Below are 24,113 nucleotides of genomic sequence, written 5' to 3' on the forward strand. Positions count from 1 at the left end.
TTGATCTCAGGTGTTTTGGAAGGGTAAGCACCAGTCGTTAGTACAAAACCAGTAACAAGTCTAATTCAGTAGGTAACATTGGTGAAAAGGGGACAGGATTGTAGTTACAACATTAGGAACATATCTGCTATCATCTGTGAAACAGATATCCATAATGGTCAACCAATTAAGGTAATCTAATCCTGGAGTAGAAATCCTTAGTATTTAAAAAAAAAAGTCAAAATTTTGTAACAGTTAATTTGTAATTATGACCATATTAATATTTAATGAAAATTGATGTCAACTCAGAAATATTGACTATTGGGCCGGTGATACCCTTGGGAAGGAAAGACATTATCACTTTCTTGCTGTCATTTATATCTCTAGGGTTCAAACAGTTAATGACTGTTTTCCAACTCTTTAACTGAAAAGGATAAAAGGAAATCTGTATCCTGCTGTCATGTTTTAAAGAAATACCCCCCCCAAAAAAAACACTCATAATATATACTGTAAATTCAGAAATTATTGCAATGTCATTGCAAAAAATAAGACATGATTATAATTGCTATAATTTACACTGGCATTTTGAAATTTTTTATGTGAATTAAACAGGATTTTTTTTATTATTGCAAAAATTAAAAATCGCTTTAAGTCCAAAATGACAAAATCGCACCAATGAATGCACACATTAATTTCTGAATTTACAGTATATACTTTAAGTATTTCATATGCACCAATTGCAACACCTTTATATCTCTGCAATGATTTCATTAATATTTGATATCATTATGTATAGCAATTCATATGATCTGTAATATTAAGCAAAAGATATATTTATGAAAAGTCAAAAGGATAATATCTAAAAGTTGAACTATGAACTAGTATTGAATAACTTAAGCTGTCCCAGTTTATTTTAAAAAGAACAATTTTGAAATTACCTAACCACCATTAAAATGTAGTTTATTTTCTTATAATGGATTTTTTTCTTTCTTTATATAAAATTAATATAAAATACATTTTTTTTTTAATTTTGATATTTTCTTTTATATAATTTTATTTATTTAACCATTTCAATAAAAATATGCAATATTTCAGGACATGAATGAGATCTCCAATTTTGTAGCAGGATCTATTAACAGTTGTCCTAAGAATTCCATAGAAGATCCTCCATATGTCCCAGGTAAGGATCTATTAACAGTTGTCCTAAGAATTCCATAAAAGATCCTCCATATGTTCAAGGTAAGGATCTATTAACAGTTGTCCTAAAAATTCCATAGAAGATCCTCCATATGTCCCAGGTAAGGATCTATTAACAGTTGTCCTTAGAATTCCATAGAAGGTCCTCCATATGCCCCAGGTAAGGATATATTATCAGTTGTCCTAAGAATTCCATAGAAGATCCTCCATATGTCTCAGGTAAGGATCTATAAACAGTTGTCCTAAGAATTCTAGAGAAGATCATCCATATATCCCAGGTAAGTATCTATTAACAGTTGTCCTAAGAATTCCATAGAAGATCGTCCATATGTCTCAGGTAAGGATCTATTAACACTTGTTCTGAGAATTCCATAGTAGATCTTCCATATGTCCAGGTAAGGATCTATTAACATTTGTCCTTAGAATTCCATTAAGGGATCATCCATATGTCCCAGGTAAGGATCTATTAACAGTTGTCCTTAGAATTCCATTGAAGATCATCCATATGTCCCAGGTAAGGATCTGTTAACAGTTGTCCTAAGAATTCCATGGAAGATCCTCAATATGTCCCAGGTAAGGATCTATTAATAGTTGTCCTTAGAATTCCATAGAAGATCCTCCATTTGCCCCAGGTAAGTATCTATTAACAGTTGTCCTAAGAATTCCATAGAAGATCCTCCATATGTCCCAGGTAAGGATCTATTAACAGTTGTCCTAAGAATTCCATAGAGGATCCTCCATATGTCCCAGGTAAGTATCTATTACCAGTTGTCCTAAGAATTCCATAGAAGATCCTCCATATGATCAAGGTAAGGATATATTAACAGTTGTCCTAAGAATTCCATAGAAGATCCTCCATATGCTCAGGTAAGTATCTATTAACAGTTGTCCTAAGAATTCCATAGAAGATCCTCCATATGTTCAAGATAAGGATCTATTAACAGTTTTCCTAAAATTTCCATTGAAGATCCCCATATGTCCTAGGTAAGTATCTATTAACAGTTGTCCTAAGAATTCCATAGAATATCCTCCATATGTTCAAGGTAAGGATCTATTAACAGTTGTCCTAAGAATTCCATAGAAGATCCTCAATATGTCCCAGATAAGTATCTATTAACAGTTGTCCTAAGAATTCCATAGAAGATCCTCCATATGTTCAAGGTAAGGATCGTCCCAGGTAAGGATCTATTAACAGTTGTCCTTAGAATTCCATAGAAGGTCCTATATATGTCCCAGGTAAGGATCTATTAACAGTTGTCCTAAGAATTCCATAGAAGATCCTCCATATGTCCCAGGTAAGGATCTATTTACAGTTGTCCTTAGAATTCCATAGAAGATCCTCCATATGATCAAGGTAAGGATCTATTAACAGTTGTCCTAAGAATTCCATAGAAGATCCTCCATATGATCAAGGTAAGGATATATTAACAGTTGTCCTAAGAATTCCATAGAAGATCCTCCATATGTCCCAGGTAAGGATCTATTTACAGTTGTCCTAAGAATTCCATAGAAGATCCACCATATGTCCCAGGTAAGTATCTATTAACAGTTGTCCTAAGAATTCCATAGAAGATCCTCCATATGATCAAGGTAAGGATATATTAACAGTTGTCCTAAGAATTCCATAGAAGATCCTCCATATGATCAAGGTATGGATATATTAACAGTTGTCCTAAGAATTCCATAGAAGATCCTCTATATGTCTCAGGTAAGTATCTATTAACAGTTGTCCTAAGAATTCCATAGAAGATCCTCCATATGTCCCAGGTAAGTATCTATTAACAGTAGTCCTAAGAATTCCATAGAAGATCTTCCATATGTTCCAGGTAAGTATCTATTAACATTTGTCATTAGAATTCCATAGAAAATCCTCCATATGTCCCAGGTAAGTATCTATTAACAGTTGTTCAAAGAATTCCATAAAAGATTCTCCATATGTCCCAGGTAAATATCTATTAACAGTTGTCATAAGAATTCCATAGAAAATCCTTTATATGTCCCAGGACAGGATCTATTAACAGTTGTTCTAAGAATTCCATAAACAATTCTCCATACACCCAAGGTAAGTATCTATTAACAGTTGTCCTAAGAATTCCATAGAAGATCCTCCATATGTTTCAGGTACGTATCTATTAACAGTTGTCCTAAGAATTCCATAGAAGATCAACCATATGTTCCAGGTAAGTATCTATTAACAGTTGTTCTTAGAATTCCATAAAAGATCCTTCATATGTCTCAGGTAAGTATCTATTAAGAGTTGTCCTAAAAATTCCATAGAAGATCCTCCATATGTCCCAGGTAAGTATCTATTAAGAGTTGTCCTAAATATTCCATAGAAGATCCTCTATATATCTCAGGTAAGGATCTTTTAAACGTTTTCCTAAGAATTCCATCGAAGATCCTTCACATGTCCCAGGGAAGGATCTATTAGGAGTTGTCCTAAGAATTTCATAGAAGATCCTCCACATGTCCCAGGTTGCAATTTATAAACTTAAGTCCTAAGAATTGCATGGAGGATCCTCCATATGTCCCTGGTATGAATTTAAGAATTTCATAGAACATAAATTGACAGTTGCCCTTAGAATTCCACATAATATCCTCCATGATAAGACTATAATAGTTTTAATTTTTGGTTCTTTGAATTTTCCCACACAAAAAATTCTGTTCTTGAAAAACAAATGTTTAAGACTATTATTTTATTGATCAATTACAAACTTTTTTATACAGCTCATAAAAGAAAGTATCATTTACAAAATTGAAAGTACTCCATGTTTTGACAAAATAGCTTGTTTAATAAAAAAAAAAGTCAGGAAGTGTTGCAATTGAAAGCTTTCCATTTGCAGTTTTCCATGGGGTTCGTGTTGCTTAGTCTTTATTTTTCTATGTTGTGTCTATACTATTGTTTGTCTGTTTGTCTTTTTCTTCTTTAGCCATGGCGTTGTCAGTTTATTTTCGATTTATGAGTATGAACGCCCTCTGGTATCTTTCGTCCCTCTTTTAGTTAGGAGGCAATTGTTTTAACCACTAAAAAATTTAGAAAAAGGACTGTCTAGTGTACTAAATTTATAAACAGAGTATCTATGATGACTTTTACCTATAACTTTAAACTGTTTATGTATGTGCATCTTGGCAAGCCTTTCTATCTGATATATTTCAAATTAGGTTTTATGTGGCATAGTGACATTACTAACTTATGTTATAGATTTACCATATGTGTGATACATCTTGTAGAACAAGGAAGGTACTGTTGCTACACTGAATGAATTGCCATATTTTGTAAATTTTATGGTTTATCAGATATGAAAATATGCATATTATCAAGCAAAATATAAAGAACATCACATACATTTTTTAATAACAAACAAAGACGTTAATTTTTTTGTACATTAATTAGGCCGTTAGTTTTCGCGTTTGAATTGTTTTACTTTTGTGATTTCGGGGCCTTTTATAGCTGACTATGTGGTATTGGCTTTGCTCATTGTTGAAGGCCGTATGGTAACCTATAGCTGTTAATTTCTGTGTCATTTGCTCTCTTGTGGAGAGTTGTCTCATTGGCAACATCTTCTTTTTTATAAAGAAAATAGGTTTTTATGAATGAATAAACTTTTGCAAAAGGTAATTGATGGACCAATCTAGAATTTAATCATGGTCCTTGTAAATATTGTGGTACAGACTCTGTGTCCTTTAAATGGAATTTTATGCAACTGCCATACAAGTGAGAGGTTTAGCTGGCTATAAAAACAGGTTTAGTCAACCAGTTTCTACATAAGGAAATGCCTGTGCAGAAATATGACAGTTGTTTCCATCCGTTTGATGTGTTTTGAACTTTGATTTTGCCATTTGTTAAAGAACTTTTCATTTGAATTTTCCTTTGAGTTCCTTATTTTTGTTATTTTACTTTTTAAAGGGATGTTTAAAAGACTGAACTTTATAAGTATGAGTTACCACAAATATATCTGTTAATTCACAGATCCCAGAAAATACCATTAAGATAACAACTTTGATTATGATAAAGGTTTTTGATATCTTATTAGCCAATACATTAAAATCGTTCAAGCTCTATTTCACTATATACATACTTATTTTAACAGATGTTGCAGGAGGAAGTCTGAGGTTTTCTACAATTTGTGCCACGTCACAACAGAACTTATCTATATCATACAATGTACATAATCTGTATGGACTTACTGAAACTGAGGCCACTTACATGTAAGTTTTATCATGGGCCTTTAGTTATAAGGACTTACTGAAAACAGAGGCCACTTACATGTAAGTATTATCATGGACCTTTGGTTTACATGGACTTACTGAAACTGATGCCACCTACATGTAAGTATTATCATGGGCCTCTGGTTTACAGGGACTTACTGAGACTGTTGCCACTTATATGTAAGTACTATCATGGGCCTTTAGTTTACAAGGACTTACTGAAACAGAGGCCACTTACTTGTAAGTATTATCATGGACCTCTGGTTTACATGGACTTCCTGAAACTGATGCAACTGGCACTTAAGTAGTATCTTAGGCCTCTGGTTTACAAGGACCATCTAATACTGATGCCACTGACACAAATATTATAGAACTTTGGTTTACTAAGAGTGAGGCACTTGCAGGTGTGATTATTATCATGGGCCTCTGGTTTATACAGATTAACTTAAACTGCTGCCACTTACATGTAAATATTATCATGGGCCTCTGGTTTATATGGATTAACTGAAAACAGAGGCCACTTACATGTTGGTTAAGTATTATCATGGGTCTCTGGTTTATACAGATTAACTTAAACTGCTGCCACTTACATGTAAATATTATCATGGGCCTCTGGTTTATACGGATTAACTTAAACTGCTGCCACATACATGTAAGTATTATCATGGGCCTCTTGTTTATACGGACTTCCTGAAACTGATGCAACTTGCACTTAAGTAGTATCTTAGGCCTCTGGTTTACAAGGACCATCTAATACTGATGCCACTGACACATAAATATTATAGAACTTTGGATTACAAGGACTTACTAAGAGTGAGGCCACTTGCAAGTGTTATTATTATCATGGGCCTCTGGTTTATATGGATTAACTTAAACTGCTGCCACTTTCATGTAAATATTATCATGGGCCTCTGGTTTATACGGATTAACTTAAACTGATGCCACTTACATGTTGGTTAAGTATTATCATGGGCCTCTGGTTTATACAGATTAACTTAAACTGCTGCCACTTACATGTAAATATTATCATGGGCCTCTGGTTTATACGGATTAACTTAAACTGATGCCACTTACATGTTGGTTAAGTATTATCATGGGCCTCTGGTTTATACAGATTAACTTAAACTGCTGCCACTTACATGTAAATATTATCATGGGCCTCTGGTTTATACGGATTAACTTAAACTGATGCCACTAACATGTTGGTAAATTATCATCATTGGCCTCTGGTTTATACTGATTAACTTAAATTGATGCCACTTACATGTTGCTTAAGTATTATCATGGGCCTCTGGTTTATACGTATTAACTTAAACTGCTGCCACTTACATGTTTGTTAAGTATCATGATGGGCCTCTGGTTCACAAGGAAGACATTATTCCATACTTATTTGTTGTTTTTGATACTTTCAATAAAACTTTATATATTTGTTCAATTAAGCTCTCTTATTTTCTTTTTTTTTTTAAATCAAAATGATTTCAAGGGTTTCTTATTGCAAAATATTGAATGCCATATATGTGATAGGGGTAGGCATCTTATATTTGCTACTCCTCTTAAACCACTGATGCGATTTTAATGAATCTTTCAAAGAATTTTTCTTACATAACGCCATTGTGCACTAACTTTATTTTTTTATTATAATGGTTTTAGGGGTCTCCCATGGCAAAATATTGACTTTGCTAATCTAGTCAAATGGAATATCAGGGGTATGAAATTCTGCTTACAGCTCTATTAGTGTTGTTATGACTGATGCATGGGAACAAAAGACTATACATATTGTTTTAATATTTCATTAATCCATTGTATCTTGGAGAAAATAAGAAAAAAATATACCATTTATATTTTATGCTATAATTTACAGGGCACTGAAGACTGTCAGAAATAAAAGACCATTTATCATCTCAAGGTCAACATATGCTGGTCAAGGTTATTATGGTGGACACTGGTCAGGAGATAATTTTGCTACGTTTCATGACATGGCAATGTCTATCCCAGGTAATATATTACCATCCAAGGTTATAACTAGAGACAGAGTACAGTTCTATAAATATACAATAATATACATGTTTGGTTAAATGATATGTTTAAAATCAAAAATCCTAAAATAAATAGCGTGTAAGATGGCTTTTTTTCATAGATATATTGGCCTTGGACATGTTCAAGATATATCAATTTCAGTTTTAAAACTTTTTTATATATAAATGATTGGAGCATTTAAGAGATGTTGAACTTTTAAATGTTTCTTGCTTGTGTCAATAATTGGAGGGTCTTTATGTTTTTTTAAATGTTTGGTATCAAACGATGATTAGAGCCTTTTTAAAACAATTTTTAAAGATTTCAAACTTTAGAATGCCTGATATATCAATATTAGATTGAAGCATTTTGTTATTTCAGAAATATTTTTGATTGGATTTTATATTTTATAGATGGTAATTAAAATTTAACAGATTGTGTAGATCAATGTTAGGAGTGTTCAAATTTTTTAAAGATGGTGGACTTTAATTAAGTTTGGTAAATGGATGATTGGAGTGCTTCAAATAATTTTTTTTGATTTTCAAATTTATCATATTTGGTTTTTAGAGATGCTAAACCTTTAATATATTTGTTATATCAATGATTGGAGTGTTTAATTTTTAGAGATGCTAATCTTTAACATGTTTGGTATATCAATGATTGGAGTGTTTAATTTATAGAGATGTTAAACTTTAACATGTTCGGTATATCAATGATTGGAGTGTTTAATTTATAGAGCTGTTGAACTTTAACATGTTTGGTATATCAATGATTGGAGTGTTTAATTTATAGAGCTGTTGAACTTTAACATGTTTGGTATATCAATGATTGGAGTGTTTAAATTTTAGAGCTGTTGAACTTTAACATGTTTGGTATATCAATGATTGGAGTGTTTAAATTTAAGAGCTGTTGAACTTTAACATGTTTGGTATATCAATGATTGGAGTGTTTAAATTTTAGAGCTGTTGAACTTTAACATGTTTGGTATATCAATGATTGGAGTGTTTAAATTTTAGAGCTGTTGAACTTTAACATGTTTGGTATATCAATGATTGGAGTGTTTAAATTTAAGAGCTGTTGAACTTTAACATGTTTGGTATATCAATGATTGGAGTGTTTAAATTTTAGAGCTGTTGAACTTTAACATGTTTGGTATATCAATGATTGGAGTGTTTAAATTTTAGAGCTGTTGAACTTTAACATGTTTGGTATATCAATGATTGGAGTGTTTAAATTTTAGAGCTGTTGAACTTTAACATGTTTGGTATATCAATGATTGGAGTGTTTAAATTTTAGAGCTGTTGAACTTTAACATGTTTGGTATATCAATGATTGGAGCTGATATTTGTGGATTTCAACTGGATACTACAGAAGATCTTTGTCAGCGATGGTACCAGTTAGGAGCATTTTATCCTTTCTCCAGGAGCCATAACTCAGTTGGACTGAAGGCAAATATTAATAACTTAAAAATGGTTTATACAGATTAACTTAAACTGCTGCCACTTACATGTAAATATTATCATGGGCCTCTGGTTTATACGGATTAACTTAAACTGCTGCCACATACATGTAAGTATTATCATGGGCCTCTTGTTTACACGGACTTCCTGAAACTGATGCAACTTGCACTTGTGTAGTATCTTAGGCCTCTGGTTTACAAGGACCATCTAATACTGATACTCCAAGGTTGGCAATCCCTATGAATGTAATTAATCTTTATAAATTAAATGACTTATATTCTTGAGTTTAGTGGCCCTTCTTTGGACAGACTCCAATTTACGAATATCTTTTTTAAGGTTCGGAGACCAAACACATATAGCATATTCCAACAGTGGACAAACAATTGACTTATAGTATCGTTTTGATAACAGTGTGGACGAGACCATTTTTTGGCGCACTCAAGTCTCCCCATTGACTGGGTTAAATTTGGTGAACATTTGTCTGTAACGCCCACTTATCATGTCATATTTATTATAGACATTTAAACTGTGGGGTCACAAAAGGTTCTCAACGCCTAAATCAAATAATTCAAAATATTAGTACAGGAATAACCTTTGTGTTTTGATTAATATTGAATACTTAAACATTCTTTACTTGTGTTTTTGTTATGTTTTGATAAACAATTTTTATGATATCGCACGTTCTTTAAACATAAAAATTCATTTAACTAGCTTTAAAACTTACAATGTATGTGTTGGCTATTATATTTTTTGGACGTTAAAGGGATTAACCCATTGCAGTTGTCTAATTTTTTTCACTTAGTATCTTTTAACTTTTATCTTGTGTAAAATTTTATTTTAGAACAAATGCATGATCAACTTTCAATAGTTTTGCAATTACAAATCATAGACAAAATATACTTTCGTACGGTCTTTTTCGTACTTGCATGATATTGGACAGAAAAAAGCTATTTGGACCAAGCCTTGAGAAATTTGCATTTTACTTCACGAAATACTAGTATGTAAAATGTATAGTTTGGTGTATTTTGGAAACTGGGACTTTTCTGCTAACTACTATACTTGTGAAAAACCCTTGGTAGCAGAATAATTATGCACCGACTATTCTTCCTTTTCTGAGTGTGTGTGTTTGTGTGTGTGTGTGTTTTTTGTGACCGGGGGATTGTTTTTTTCTTTTTTTCTCATGCACATACATGAACATTACTTTTTAAATCTGAGTGTCATATTTTTTTTTCGTCCCTAATTTTGAATGTAAATCAATTAGTTTTTTTTCCTCTTTTTTCTGAAACAAAGTATTTTTTTTCCTTTCCTTTTTTTTTAGAATCAATTCATTTTTTTTAATATTTTTTTAAACGGCCCAACTTACACACACACAATAATTGACGACAGTTAATATATCAACTTCGTCCTTTTTAAGATCGCAATGAAAATGTGCATATAATATATGTATCATGCAAGAAATTAATTTTTAAAATTTGGTCAAAATTTGCTCGAAGCGGAAAAAAGCAACAGCTTAATATAGATTGAAATTGAAATAATTGTTATAACTTACACAACTTTACTTTTTCCAATATAAACATTCAAAATTTTGGTTTTGTTTTTTTTTTTTTTTTATTTACAACATTTTTTTCAAAGACCAGATTGTGACAGTACAGCCGTGAAAGCGCTTTTCCTTTTCTTCCTTCTGCTGTTAGTTTAACTCAGTTATTTTGTGTCATGAATTGGTATTGATGTCATCTCGTATGTTCTTAAATATGAAGAAAAGGGGATCCGGTTGTATGTCATTGAGACACAAACAAACTACAAAAATTTTTTAAAAAACGGGCAACATTCATTCTTCAACAATAAAATACGTTACAAGAAAATAAGTTTTGTATACAAATATATCATGCTTACAAGGGCTGATTGCCAAAAAAACCAGTTGAGAGGTAAGCAATGTTTCCAAGAGCTGTAGAGCCGTTAGGCTCTGGAAATTTGCTTACCTCTCAACCAGTATTTTTGGCAAATACCCCTTGTAAGCATAGTATGATTGTTTAATTCCACCGAATGTTCTTTGTATCCATCTCAATGAAAAGTCTAGAGGTCTTAGGAAGTCGGGTTATTTTTAGAAATGGTATTTCCTATCTGCCGTGGTATTTGCTAGCAAATTCCCCGGCACATAGACTTCCCTAATGACAAATACACTGGCAGAGAAAAGAAAATCTCAATATATAGAATATTTGTGAAAAATACCATTTCTCTCATCCAATCAAAATACAGCATTATTACATAAGGTGGAATTATAAATAAAAGACCCACATTTGTGAGATACAAGAATGATATATCGACAAGTACTGCAATTTAGTTTATGACTAACTATCTTTGGTCAAAGAGACAAAAAGGATCACACACAAGCGTAACAGTTTCCGCTTTACATAAAAGCAAATTTACAAACAGAAAAGTCTTTTAATTAATTAGATATACATATAGATATATACATAAGTAGAGGCAATTGAGTTGTGTGGAATATCAAAGGCAAACTAATCATATGAGATCTCTGTATGACTGAATGATTCAAACGATGATCCATGTGAAAAATATCCTGTTAAAAAAAGGATATTTTTTTTTCATCTTTGGAACTCATTTCACCAAAAAATCCTATGCATTGAATAAATGGTAGGTTACTCTTAAATGATCACAACGTGGGAGTATTTTTTCTCTTAAGATATTTTGTGAATTAACCCCATTGACTTAAAGTTTTTTCAATGAAAACCAAATGTGTAAATGTATTTTTCCATTATCTAATGATATTAGCTCTGAACATTTATTATTCTCTAAAATGAAACTGTTGTGTGTTCTGATATAAAAAATATTTCAAACAAATTCCTTTAAAGTTTTGCGGAAAGAGTTTCATTTAATGTATCGATTATTTAAATCCCTATTGGAAGGCCTCTCTGACGGACTGAGTGAGCGTAAAATCTTTGTTATGGATAGCCGATGACAAACAAGTTGAAGGTAAATGATTCAGTATTATTAACAACAAAAGTACTACGCTTGTCCACACTGTTACGGGAATACCTCTAAAGAGTAAGAAACATATCCTGATCCATGTAGTCAAAGGAATGATGAAGTAGAGATAAAACTCTCTGTGCTTTATTAACAATATTACTTATATTCGAACTTTAAATTTGACTCGAAGGTTACTCCAAGATCCTTTTCTGCATTCACTTTAGATAAAGCAATAGAATTTTCTGAATCGTCTAACATGGCAGAACGATATTGTTGGTCATTGTCAGGATTAATATATAATACTTTACATTTAGCAGCATTAAATTTTAACACTTCCCTGAGGTACACCACTCACAACATCTGACCATGCTGAATTTGTATTATTTAAACGAACACATTGCTTACGCTCGGATAGAAAACTTTTTATCCAATTCAAAATGCAGCCCTTCATTCCAAGTTTTTCAAGTTTCAAAAATAAACGCTGATGCGGCACAGTATCAAATGCCTTAGAAAAATCAAGTTAAATAGAATCCAGTGGAAAACCACTATCAATTAATTCTGACCCCTCATCCAAAACCTCCAGGAGTTGAGTAACACATGATGTACCTGGGTGGAAGCCATATTGACTACTTGTAAAAAGATTGTTCAAGAGAATATACTTCATAATATTGTCTCTAATAGTACGTCACATCAGATAACGTACGAAAAAAGCGTTGAAAAAAAAATATTCCCTTGAATTTGACAGTTGTAGGAAATTAATCCTACATTTCATTGCAGTAAAAACATATATAAGACATAAAAATATATCTTGGGTGTTTCAAAGCACCACTTTTTTTTTATTTGGTGTTTCCATAGAATATTTTGGACACTTTGGATGGTTACTAAAGCTTGTACACAGGAAAAAAAGGGGTGAAAATTTGATTGGTTAACTTCCAGTGATGGTTATTATCTTATAGGCAATGAAATGTTATGTGAAATTTTGTCTATAGTAATGGCCAGGATAAAACTTTACTCATGCCAAGTATTTCTTACTTTGAAACAAAGTTAAATTCTGCACAATTTTTTGAAAGTACGTGCAAATTTAACAAAGACTAATAGGGGAAAATCAGTGGTGGCACACAATGTTGTTGTGTTAATATAAAAACTACGATCATGTTGTATGATTCCCAATGAGACAACTATCCACCAAAGTTCAAATAAAGTGAATATAAACAATTATAGGCCACCAGACTGCCTTCAACAATAAGAAATCTTAGTCAGCTATAAAAGGCCCAGACATGAAAAATAGGAAACAATTCAATTGTGAAAACTAACAGACTAATTTATGATAAAACATTTTAAGTAAAACAAATATGACAGACATGAACCGCCTCTTTTATGTGTGTACAAACCTCATCCTTTGCCTATTTAGATCATACATCATAAGAGTAAAAAACTTTATTTTAAACCTGTACATTGCTGCTAGCAACTTGGTTTCTGCACAGTTCATGACATTATTCTAGGAAATCACGTTGCCTATTTAGATCATACATCATAAGAGTAAAAAACTTTATTTTAAACCTGTACATTGCTGCTAGCAACTTGGTTTCTGCACAGTTCATGACATTATTCTAGGAAATCACGTTGCCTATTTAGATCATACATCATAAGAGTAAAAAACTTTATTTTAAACCTGTACATTGCTGCTAGCAACTTGGTTTCTGCACAGTTCATGACATTATTCTAGGAAATCACGTTGCCTATTTAGATCATACATCATAAGAGTAAAAAACTTTATTTTAAACCTGTACATTGCTGCTAGCAACTTGGTTTCTGCACAGTTCATGACATTATTCTAGGAAATCACGTTGCCTATTTAGATCATACATCATAAGAGTAAAAAACTTTATTTTAAACCTGTACATTGCTGCTAGCAACTTGGTTTCTGCACAGTTCATGACATTATTCTAGGAAATCACGTTGCCTATTTAGATCATACATCATAAGAGTAAAAAACTTTATTTTAAACCTGTACATTGCTGCTAGCAACTTGGTTTCTGCACAGTTCATGACATTATTCTAGGAAATCACGTTACCTATTTAGATCATACATCATAAGAGTAAAAAACTTTATTTTAAACCTGTACATTGCTGCTAGCAACTTGGTTTCTGCACAGTTCATGACATTATTCTAGGAAATCACGTTGCCTATTTAGATCATACATCATAAGAGTAAAAAACTTTATTTTAAACCTGTACATTGCTGCTAGCAACTTGGTTTCTTCACAGTTCATGACATTATTCTAGGAAATCACGTTGCCTATTTAGATCATACATCATAAGAGTAAAAAACTTTATTTTAAACCTGTACATTGCTGCTAGCAACTTGGTTTCTGCACAGTTCATGACATTATTCTAGGAAATCAAGTTGTCTATCTAGATCATACATCATAAGAGTAAAAAACTTTTTTTTTTAATCTGCACATTGCTGCCCACAACTGGTTTCTGCACAGTTCATGACATTATTCTAGGAAATCACGTTGCCTATTTACAAAATGATTTAGATCATACATCAAAAGAGTAAAAAACTTTATTTTAAACCTGTACATTGCTGCTAGCAACTTGGTTTCTGCACAGTTCATGACATTATTCTAGGAAATCACGTTGTCTATCTATATCATACATCATAAGAGTAAAAAACTTTTTTTTTTAAACCTGTACATTGCTGCTAGCAACTTGGTTTCTGAACAGTTCATGACATTATTCTAGGAAATCAAGTTGTCTATCTAGATCATACATCATAAGAGTAAAAAACTTTATTTTAAACCTGTACATTGCTGCTAGCAACTTGGTTTCTGCACAGTTCATGACATTATTCTAGGAAATCACGTTGTCTATCTATATCATACATCATAAGAGTAAAAAACTTTATTTTAAACCTGTACATTGCTGCTAGCAACTTGGTTTCTGCACAGTTCATGACATTATTCTAGGAAATCACGTTGTCTATCTATATCATACATCATAAGAGTAAAAAACTTTTTTTTTTAAACCTGTACATTGCTGCTAGCAACTTGGTTTCTGAACAGTTCATGACATTATTCTAGGAAATCACGTTGCCTATTTAGATCATACATCATAAGAGTAAAAAACTTTATTTTAAACCTGTACATTGCTGCTAGCAACTTGGTTTCTGCACAGTTCATGACATTATTCTAGGAAATCACGTTGCCTATTTAGATCATACATCATAAGAGTAAAAAACTTTATTTTAAACCTGTACATTGCTGCTAGCAACTTGGTTTCTGAATAGTTCATGACATTATTCTAGGAAATCAAGTTTGAGGAAAAGATTGTTATGTGCCCTGAATTTAAGAATTTTTTTGACATCAAGAAAAAAATATACAAGGAGCACCAGTAAAAAGTAAAATAACAAAACTACCGAACTCCGAGGAAAATTCTAAACGGAAAGTCCCTAAACAATTTTTGGCATAATCAAAAGCTCAAACACAATAAACAAATGGATAACAACTGTCATATTCCTGACTTGGTACATGCATTTTCTTATGTAGAAAATGGTGTTAAAAAATAAACAAGGAGCACCAGTATTAAAAGATATTTGGTTTACCATATAAACTATATTTGTTTATATATTGCAGCCTCAGGATCCAGCTTCGTTCAGTCAGGACCTCATAGAATCAACAAAGACGGCATACATGATCAGATATTCTTTGTTACCATATTTATATACACTGTTTCATAAAAGCCATATGATGGGAGAAACTGTCGCAAGGCCTTTGTTCTTTGAGTAAGTACAAAAATATGAATATTTTACTAAAGCCCTTAGTGGAAAAAACTTTTTGGAGCTACAAAGTAGGAGATTATACGGGAAGATCTTTTTTCATAACAATTTTTTAATAAGATACCAAGAACAATGGTTGTAATACATGTTATATTGCAGTACAAAGTGAAAAAAATTATTCATACATGGATTTAATCAGTTAGAACATCATATTTGATCAAATTGGATGTCCTTTAATAATATTTAAATACGCATTATTTTTGTAGGAAAGTAAAAATTAAACACAGAAAATACTATCAAAACAACTTGAATGATGAAAGAGGTGAAATAGGTTTTTTTTTGTCAAAGAAGGAGATATTGACCTCCACATCAGGTGACAGACTCAAAGAGGGAAAATTATTATTGCTAAAGGAAAAAAAGTGTGAGTCTTCCTCCTAAAACTGGCACCTTGCAAGGTATATGAAGGAGTTACGAAAATTGAGGCACAAGAATGATCAAGAATAAACTATCCTTTGCCAAAAGTAATGGAAATAATAAAATGCTCCTTGATTGTAATAAACTTGTATGATAATTGTATATTGTTATTACATTTCATTCATATATAGAGATGTATATCTGACTGCCTATTCAAACAGTATATACATTAACATAAAAAAATGGTGGAAAACAGCTCGCTACTCCCCCGCCTGAATCCGCCCCTGATTGATGGTGACACTTTAAAAAAATAAATCTTATCTTATCTTATCTTTATATGACTACAAGGTTTGGGGCAGAAATATCTATAGATTCAAATCGTGAGTCTAAAATATTTACAGTAAAACGTCAGAGTCAGAAGATTAATGGTAAAATGCATGCAACCAGGTATACCTCATATCAACTTAAATTTTACTATAAACCTGATAATAAAACTTTACTTCATTTTAGGTTTCCACAGGACAAAAACACTTATAGTATAGATAGCCAGTTCCTCTGGGGAAGTTCATTGATGATTTCTCCAGCCCTTGCAAAGGTAAAATTTGTTAATTATTTCTCCTGACCTTACAAAGGTAAAGGTCATTGATGATATCTCAAGCCCTTACAAAGGTAAAGTTCATTGATGATTTCTCCTGCCTAACAAAGGTAAAGTCCATTGATGATTTCTCCTGACCTTACAAAGGTAAAGTTCATTGATGATTTCTCATGCCCTAACAAAGGTTCAGTTCATTGATGATTTCTCCTGCTCTAACAAAGGTTCAGTTCATTGATGATTTCTCCTGCCCTTACAAAGGTTCAGTTCATTGTTTATGTCTCCTGCCCTAACAAAGGTAAAGTCCATTGATGATTTCTCCTGCCCTAACAAAGGTTCAGTTCATTGATGATTTCTCCTGTCCTAGCAAAGGTTAAGTTCATTGTTTATTTCTCCTGCCTAACAAAGGTAAAGTTCATTGATGATTTCTCATGCCCTTACAAAGGTAAAGTTCATTGATGATTTCTCCTGCCTAACAAAGGTAAAGTCCATTGATGATTTCTCCTGCCCTAACAAAGGTAAAGTTCATTGATGATTTCTCCTGCCCTAACAAAGGTAAATTTCATTGATGATTTCTCATGCCCTAACAAAGGTAAAGTTCATTAATGATTTCTCCAACCCTTACACAGGTAAAGTCCATTGATGATTTCTCAAGCCCTTACAAAGGTTCAGTTCATTGATGATTTCTCCTGTCTGCCATAACAAAGGTCCAGTTCATTGATGATTTCTCCTGTCCTAGCAAAGGTTAAGTTCATTGTTTATTTCTCCTGCCTAACAAAGGTAAAGTCCATTGATGATTTCTCAAGCCCTTACAAAGGTAAAGTCCAATGATGAGTTCTCCTGTCCTAACAAAGGTTCAGTTCATTGATGATTTCTCCTGTCCTAGCAAAGGTTAAGTTCATTGTTTATTTCTCCTGCCTAACATAGGTAAAGTCCATTGATGATTTCTCAAGCCCTTACAAAGGTAAAGTCCATTGATGATTTCTCAAGCCCTAACAAAGGTAAAGTTCATTGATGATTTCTCCTGCCTGCCCTAACAAAGGTAAAGTCCATTGATGATTTCTCCTGTCCTAGCAAAGGTTAAGTTCATTGTTTATTTCTCCTGCCTAACAAAGGTAAAGTCCAATGATGATTTCTCCTGCCCTAACAAAGGTTCAGTTCATTGATGATTTCTCCTGTCCTAGCAAAGGTTAAGCTCATTGATGATTTCTCCTGCCAAACAAAGGTAAAGTTCATTGATGAATTCTCCTGCCTAACAAAGGTTAAGTTCATTGATGATTTCTCATGCCTTACAAAGGTAAAGTCCATTGATGATTTCTCAAGCCTTTACAAAGGTAAAGTCCAATGATGATTTCTCAAGCCCTTACAAAGGTTAAGTTCATTGTTTATTTCTCCTGCCTAACAAAGGTTCAGTTCATTGATGATTTCTCCTGCCCTTAAAAAGGTAAAGTTATTGATGATTTCTCCTGCCTAACAAAGGTAAAGTCCATTGATGATTTCTTCTGACCTTACAAAGGTAAAGTTCATTGATGATTTCTCATGCCCTAACAAAGGTTCAGTTCATTGATGATTTCTCCTGTCCTAGCAAAGGTTAAGTTCATTGATTATTTCTCCTGCCTAACAAAGGTAATGTTCATTGATGATTTCTCCTGCCTGCCCTAACAAAGGTAATTTTCATTGATGATTTCTCCTGCCTGCCCTAACAGAGGTAATGTTCATTGATGATTTCTCCTGCCTGCCCTTACAAAGGTAAAGTCCATTGATGATTTCTCCTGTCCTAACAAAGGTTAAGTTCATTGTTTATTTCTCATGCCTAACAAAGGCAAAGTTCATTGATGATTTCTCAAGCCCTTACAAAGGTTCAGTTCATTGATGGTTTCTCTTGCCCTAACAAAGGTTCAGTGCATTGATGATTTCTCCTGTCCTAGCAAAGGTTAAGTTCATTGATGATTTCTCCTGCCTGCCCTTACGAAGGTAAAGTCCATTGATGATTTCTCCTGTCCTAACAAAGGTTAAGTTCATTGTTTATTTCTCCTGCCTAACAAAGGTAAAGTTCATTGATGATTTCTCAAGCCCTTACAAAGGTAAAGTCCATTGATGATTTCTCCTGCCTAACAAAGGTAAAGTCCTTTGATGATTTCTCCTGCCCTAACAAAGGTTCAGTTCATTGATGATTTCTCATGCCCTAACAAAGGTTCAGTTCATTGATGATTTCTCATGCCCTAACAAAGGTAAAGTCCATTGATAATTTCTCCTGCCCTAACAAAGGTTCAGTTCATTGATGATTTCTCCAGTCCTAGCAAAGGTTAAGTTCATTGATTATTTCTCCTGCCTAACAAAGGTAATGTTCATTGATGATTTCTCCTGCCTGCCCTAACGAAGGTTAAGTTCATTAATGATTTCTCCTGTCCTAGCAAAGGTAAAGTCCATTGATGATTTCTCATGTCATAACAAAGGTTATATTCATGAATGATTTTTCCTGCTCTTAGCCTAGGTTAAGTTCATTGAAGATTTCTCCTGTCTTACTAAAGGTTAAGGTAATGCATTGATGATTTTTCCTATCCTAACAAAGGTTAAGTCCGTTGAAGATTTCTTCTGTCATAACAAAGGTTACATTCAAAGGTAAAGTTCATTGATAATTTCTCCTGCCGTTACAAAGGTAAAAATCATGGATGATTTTTCTTATCCTGAGGATTCTAATATGATGGCCATGTCAAGGTTTTTGTATGGAATTATAGTCTATATTAAAAATATATTTAATATTATGTATGTTTTCACGTCACATCAATTGCAAGAAGAAATTAGCATATCAGTTTGAGGCTTATTATAAAAATTTTAGACAACATATTGGAAAATTTTGTTTTTCAATGCTATTTTTTTAAATTTTGTTTATATCGTTTTAATATTTCTCTATTAACTTAACTTGGTTTCCAACATTTCAGGGAACAACCAGTATAGGTGCATATTTTCCATCAGGTGTATGGTATGATTGGTACACAGGTGGAGCTATACACAGTAATGGTTCTGTGGTGAAATTAGAAGCCCCTGCTAATAAGATAAATCTTCATGTCAGAGGGGGGTCCATTATCACACTACAGGATCCTGAATTGACAACAACTCTCAGGTAAACACAGAGGGAAATATACTTTGTGATATTAAGTCAGTACAAACTTACAGAAGAAGGCATAATATTACTATACTTCTCAAGAAAATCATGTTATGAAAAATTGTAAGTTGGAAAAAGTAGTGCATGGTGCATATTCCTTTCTCAAATTATGGTTTAAGGGAGATAACTCAATTTAACCAGTTACACAAATGTGTTTTTTTTTTTTAAATACAATGTAATGTTTGATTTTAGACTCTAACAAAACACAACATAGAAAACCAAAAGAAAGTTCCTTGAAATAGGGTTAATTAAAAGACAGTTTGAACAGAAGTTTCCCATAGCCAGCCCCACCTTGTATTCCTGTGTTTTTTCAATTTCTGTAAATGCAGAAATTATAGCAATCTTTTTATTAATGCCAAAAATGCAACAGTATCTGGTTCCCTATAATAAAAATTGGCATTCATAGTTTCAGTTATGATTTTACTTTACAAAATATTTGCAATCACATCAATTAGATCTTGCATTGTAATTAGAAATTAGTGATTTGTAATAATAAATGCATACATTAGTTTCTGAATTTACTGTAAACTGTTGAAAATCATTTGACCCTCCATTTGAAATAATCTATTTGGAATCACATTCAGAATAATGTCCATTATTTTTTTTTATTGGTCTAACATGGCTCTAATGGCTATTTATTTTATATCTGTTTATGAAAAAAAATATTTTTTCTTTCACATTTCATTCTTTTCATTGAAAATAAAATGTTTAAAGGTACTTTTTTTTATTTCTAGTCGTAAAAATAAATTTTCCCTGGTGGTATCATTAGATGACGATGGAACAGCAGAAGGTGATCTTTTCTGGGACGACGGGGATACAATAGGTAAGTATCAATTAGATGTGTGTGTGTGTGTGTATTGTAGAAGGTGATCTTTTCTGGGATGATGGAAATACCATAGGTTAGAATAAATTAGATGTGTGTGTGTGTGTGTTGTAGAAGGTGATCTTTTCTGGGACGACGGGGATACCATAGGTAAATATCAATTAATGTGTGTGTGTATTGTAGAAGGTGATCTTTTCTGTGTGTGTGTTGTAGAAGGTGATCTTTTCTGGGATGATGGGGATACCATAGGTAAATATCAATAAGGTGTGTGTGTGTGTATTGTAGAAAGTGACCTTTTCTTGGACGATGGGGATACAAATGGTAAATATCAAATAAATGTGTTTGTGTGTTTTGTAGAAAGTGATCTTTTCTGGAAAACTGGGGATACTATAGGTATAGATGTAGGACTCGGAACCGCGATGGTCACGCTGAAGTGCGTTGGTTAACAGGCTGAAGTGCGATGGTGACATTATGACATTAACTTGTTGATAACTACGCTGAAGTGCGATGGTGGTTACGCTGAAGTGCGATGGTCTGCCTGTGACATTGAGTAAAAAGCAAATGTACATGGGCTGCATGAAATAACGTCATTAAGATTTGACCAAAGTAGCTGCTAGCCTTGCATTTGGAAGCTCGTTTAATTTCTGTTCAGGTCAAACCAAAGATTTTTTTAAATCTAATTTTACAGTTGCCAATTCTCCGATAGGCACGTTGCAATATAGAGTCAGAAATAGATTGGATGGTTCAGATAAGCATAAAGGGTTTGAGTGGAGTAAAATGTCTTTTTATGGGGTGTTCAAGGGCGATAAAAAAAAGGTCCAACATATGTGTCTATATATAGCACTAAGCAGGGTCCATCTCATTTTATAAAATATAATTTATTCACGTCATGACAAACTTAAAAATTTCTCCCAACAATCATTCATCCATTTATCTGATGTCGGAACAGTGTCCAAGAAGTAAAAAATAGCCAATTATATTTATGCTTGACTTATAGCGAGACGTGTGACGTATTCCACCAAAAACTTTAAAATTAGCTGCTTCTCCGCTGAGGAGGAGAAATTTGGAAGTACATGTAGGGACCAGTCAGGTTTACTTCGGCCAAACTTGTTGTAGAAGATTAACACTGTAACCACAATAAAATTATGCTAGAGTGCCAGTGTTCTTACAAAGCAGGATTTATCTCAGGAATAAAACTGCAACATTATATCAACTTGATATAGCAAAAACATAGCTAATGATTAATTTTATCATTAAATTGTCCACACAAAATCATGTGACGCATTACTTGAAGGGAAGTCAAAATTTATATCTAAATCAATATATTTTATCTATTGTGCAAAAAGTTTGCAGCATACTTCCAAACACTGATTAGCATATTCCTGACCAAGTTTATCTTTCAGCTGCTTTGCTCCCCATGATTTGCTGCCTGAAATGGTTTAACATATTTTTGTAACCTCCACCTGTACTGCTCAAAACTGTTCGGGACTTGAACCGTTCGTTACATTTTATTTTTTCATTCCTTTCTTTCTTTGCCTGAGAATCCATGTTGTATTTTTAAAAGTAACATTGTATTTGAAAACGTCACAATATTCAAGCGGCATACCAAACCATCGCACTTCAGCGAAAGGACCATTGCACTTCGGCGTGGACCATCGCACTTCAGCATACCCATCGCACCTCTGAGTCCTACATATATATATCAGAGTGTGTGTGTGTGTTTTTGTATTGTAGAAAGTGATCTTTGCTAGAAAAATGGGGATACTATAGGTATATATATATATATCAGTCGAATAAAGTGATATTTTTCTGGGATGATGGATTACTAATAGACATATATATTTTATAGTCATATATTGGTGTGTGTGTTTGTATGTGAGCTGAATATTTTCATTTTGAGTTTCATAAATTACAACACTAAACACCATTCTTAAAAGTAGACAATAAAGTTATCTCAGCAATAACACTCACAGGGTTTTCATCTTATCCAGAAACTGGGTACCAGTAAATCAGAGAGTCTTGATAACAAATATCCACCTATCAATTCTATCCATTTGAAAAATAAAGCAGCTAACAAATCATTTATAAATGTTTAACCTTTGCAAATCCGTAGAAATGGTTTAATTATGGGAAATCTTGCTTTGTTGATATTAGTAGTCTTAGACACTTGGCTTTAGTGTTACCCCATTTCCAGTTTGACAATACACAGCAAGATACTGTTTTAATAACTGAAGGATCAAGATATAACAATTTTTATACATGTGTGATTAAAATCATTATTTCATGTTCTAGTGATAGATGGGATATATGTAGATGAATTGAGAGAACAGAGAAGATTAATAAATTTTTTTTTTGTGATTTCAGATACCCACACAATGGGAAAGTTCAATATGATCAGATTTCATTCATCTAAGGTAATTACAACTAATTTCTTAATTTCAGCTTGCCATGTTTTGTATCCAACGTTTAAGGTGGTACATAACATTACAGTGAGATAACTCTGTAAAAATCACCTGAACGTTTTAATAACGTTCTATTGTTAAATTACATGAATTAATATTAAGTAAGCTTCTCAATGATCAAAATTAGTGTTTGTTAAACTGCTATATATCTAATCAAATTTTTACGATGAAGGTAGTGGTTCAAGTTTTTTAAAACTTTTATATTTTTGTCAAAGGGTCAAAGTAAATATTTTGTCAAAATTTTATGAAAATTAAAGGAGCCAAATTTATTTTAGTCAAGGTGTTTGGTACCACCTTAACGTATAAATTTGTTTTGGATGCAATAGATTGAGGTTTTTTCAAGATTTTTTAAATGGTATTGTATCGAGAAAATTACATGTATTTACTTACCCTCTTGAAATTTAGGTAACAAAAATTATAATAGAAAATTAGTCACGGTTGATAGATCATGTTAAACTTCATTTAATTATGGAAAAAAGACTCCAAAGAAACCCACTGCAATCAGGAACAGTCTATAAGTTAGTATAGACTGTCCCTGCTGCAATGGAATAACTTGCTAAAGCTTTAGATATAATATGTAATGTGTGATAAAGATATATTTATGCTGTATAAATATGCTTCACATATGTAAATTTGTATTGGTTGATGACCATCATCAAATTTTTACTTATATGATAAACATAAGAAAAGAACATGTATGAATGATATGTCATAAAATGACAGTGTATCAGTGTAATCAATGTGGGTTTTATTTCAGAATATTGTGACAAACAATGTAATGTATGCAGGGTATACTGATGAACCTATGTTACTGAGATCCATTGTAGTGTTTGGAGTCTTACAGAAACCATCTACAGTTAAATTCAATGGCATGGCTATAAGTCAATTCACATATGATGACAAGTTGCATGTAAGTATTGGTCAACCTTAAAATTATAAAAGGAACTTTAGTGCTCAATGTAGATTATTCTTTTGTGGGGATAAATTTTTATTAACTCAACTGGAAAAAAGTACATAAAAACTTTTGATAAT

The 24,113-nt window shown here is 32.6% G+C and overlaps 1 protein-coding gene across 2 annotated transcripts in view; it reads left to right on the plus strand.

Moving 5' to 3' along the window:
- LOC127699987 (lysosomal alpha-glucosidase-like) overlaps window positions 1–24,113 on the plus strand; it is a 74,711-nt gene that overhangs the window by 45,845 nt on the left and 4,753 nt on the right. Inside the window, exons 10-20 of one of the 2 annotated variants that reach the window (XM_052203358.1) lie at window positions 1,075–1,159; window positions 5,268–5,385; window positions 7,247–7,380; window positions 8,695–8,846; window positions 15,482–15,630; window positions 16,549–16,633; window positions 19,573–19,754; window positions 20,531–20,586; window positions 20,836–20,868; window positions 22,984–23,033; window positions 23,839–23,991. In XM_052203358.1, coding sequence (XP_052059318.1) covers window positions 1,075–1,159; window positions 5,268–5,385; window positions 7,247–7,380; window positions 8,695–8,846; window positions 15,482–15,630; window positions 16,549–16,633; window positions 19,573–19,754; window positions 20,531–20,586; window positions 20,836–20,868; window positions 22,984–23,033; window positions 23,839–23,991 — 1,197 coding nt within the window. Of the gene's footprint in view, window positions 1–1,074; window positions 1,160–5,267; window positions 5,386–7,246; window positions 7,381–8,694; window positions 8,847–15,481; window positions 15,631–16,548; window positions 16,634–19,572; window positions 19,755–20,530; window positions 20,620–20,835; window positions 20,869–22,983; window positions 23,034–23,838; window positions 23,992–24,113 lie in introns of both variants that reach the window. The other variant, XM_052203357.1, reaches the window with a different exon arrangement.

The sequence above is a fragment of the Mytilus californianus genome, unplaced genomic scaffold (genome assembly GCF_021869535.1).
Source record: "Mytilus californianus isolate M0D057914Y unplaced genomic scaffold, xbMytCali1.0.p SCAF_46, whole genome shotgun sequence".
NCBI lineage: Eukaryota > Metazoa > Mollusca > Bivalvia > Mytilida > Mytilidae > Mytilus > Mytilus californianus.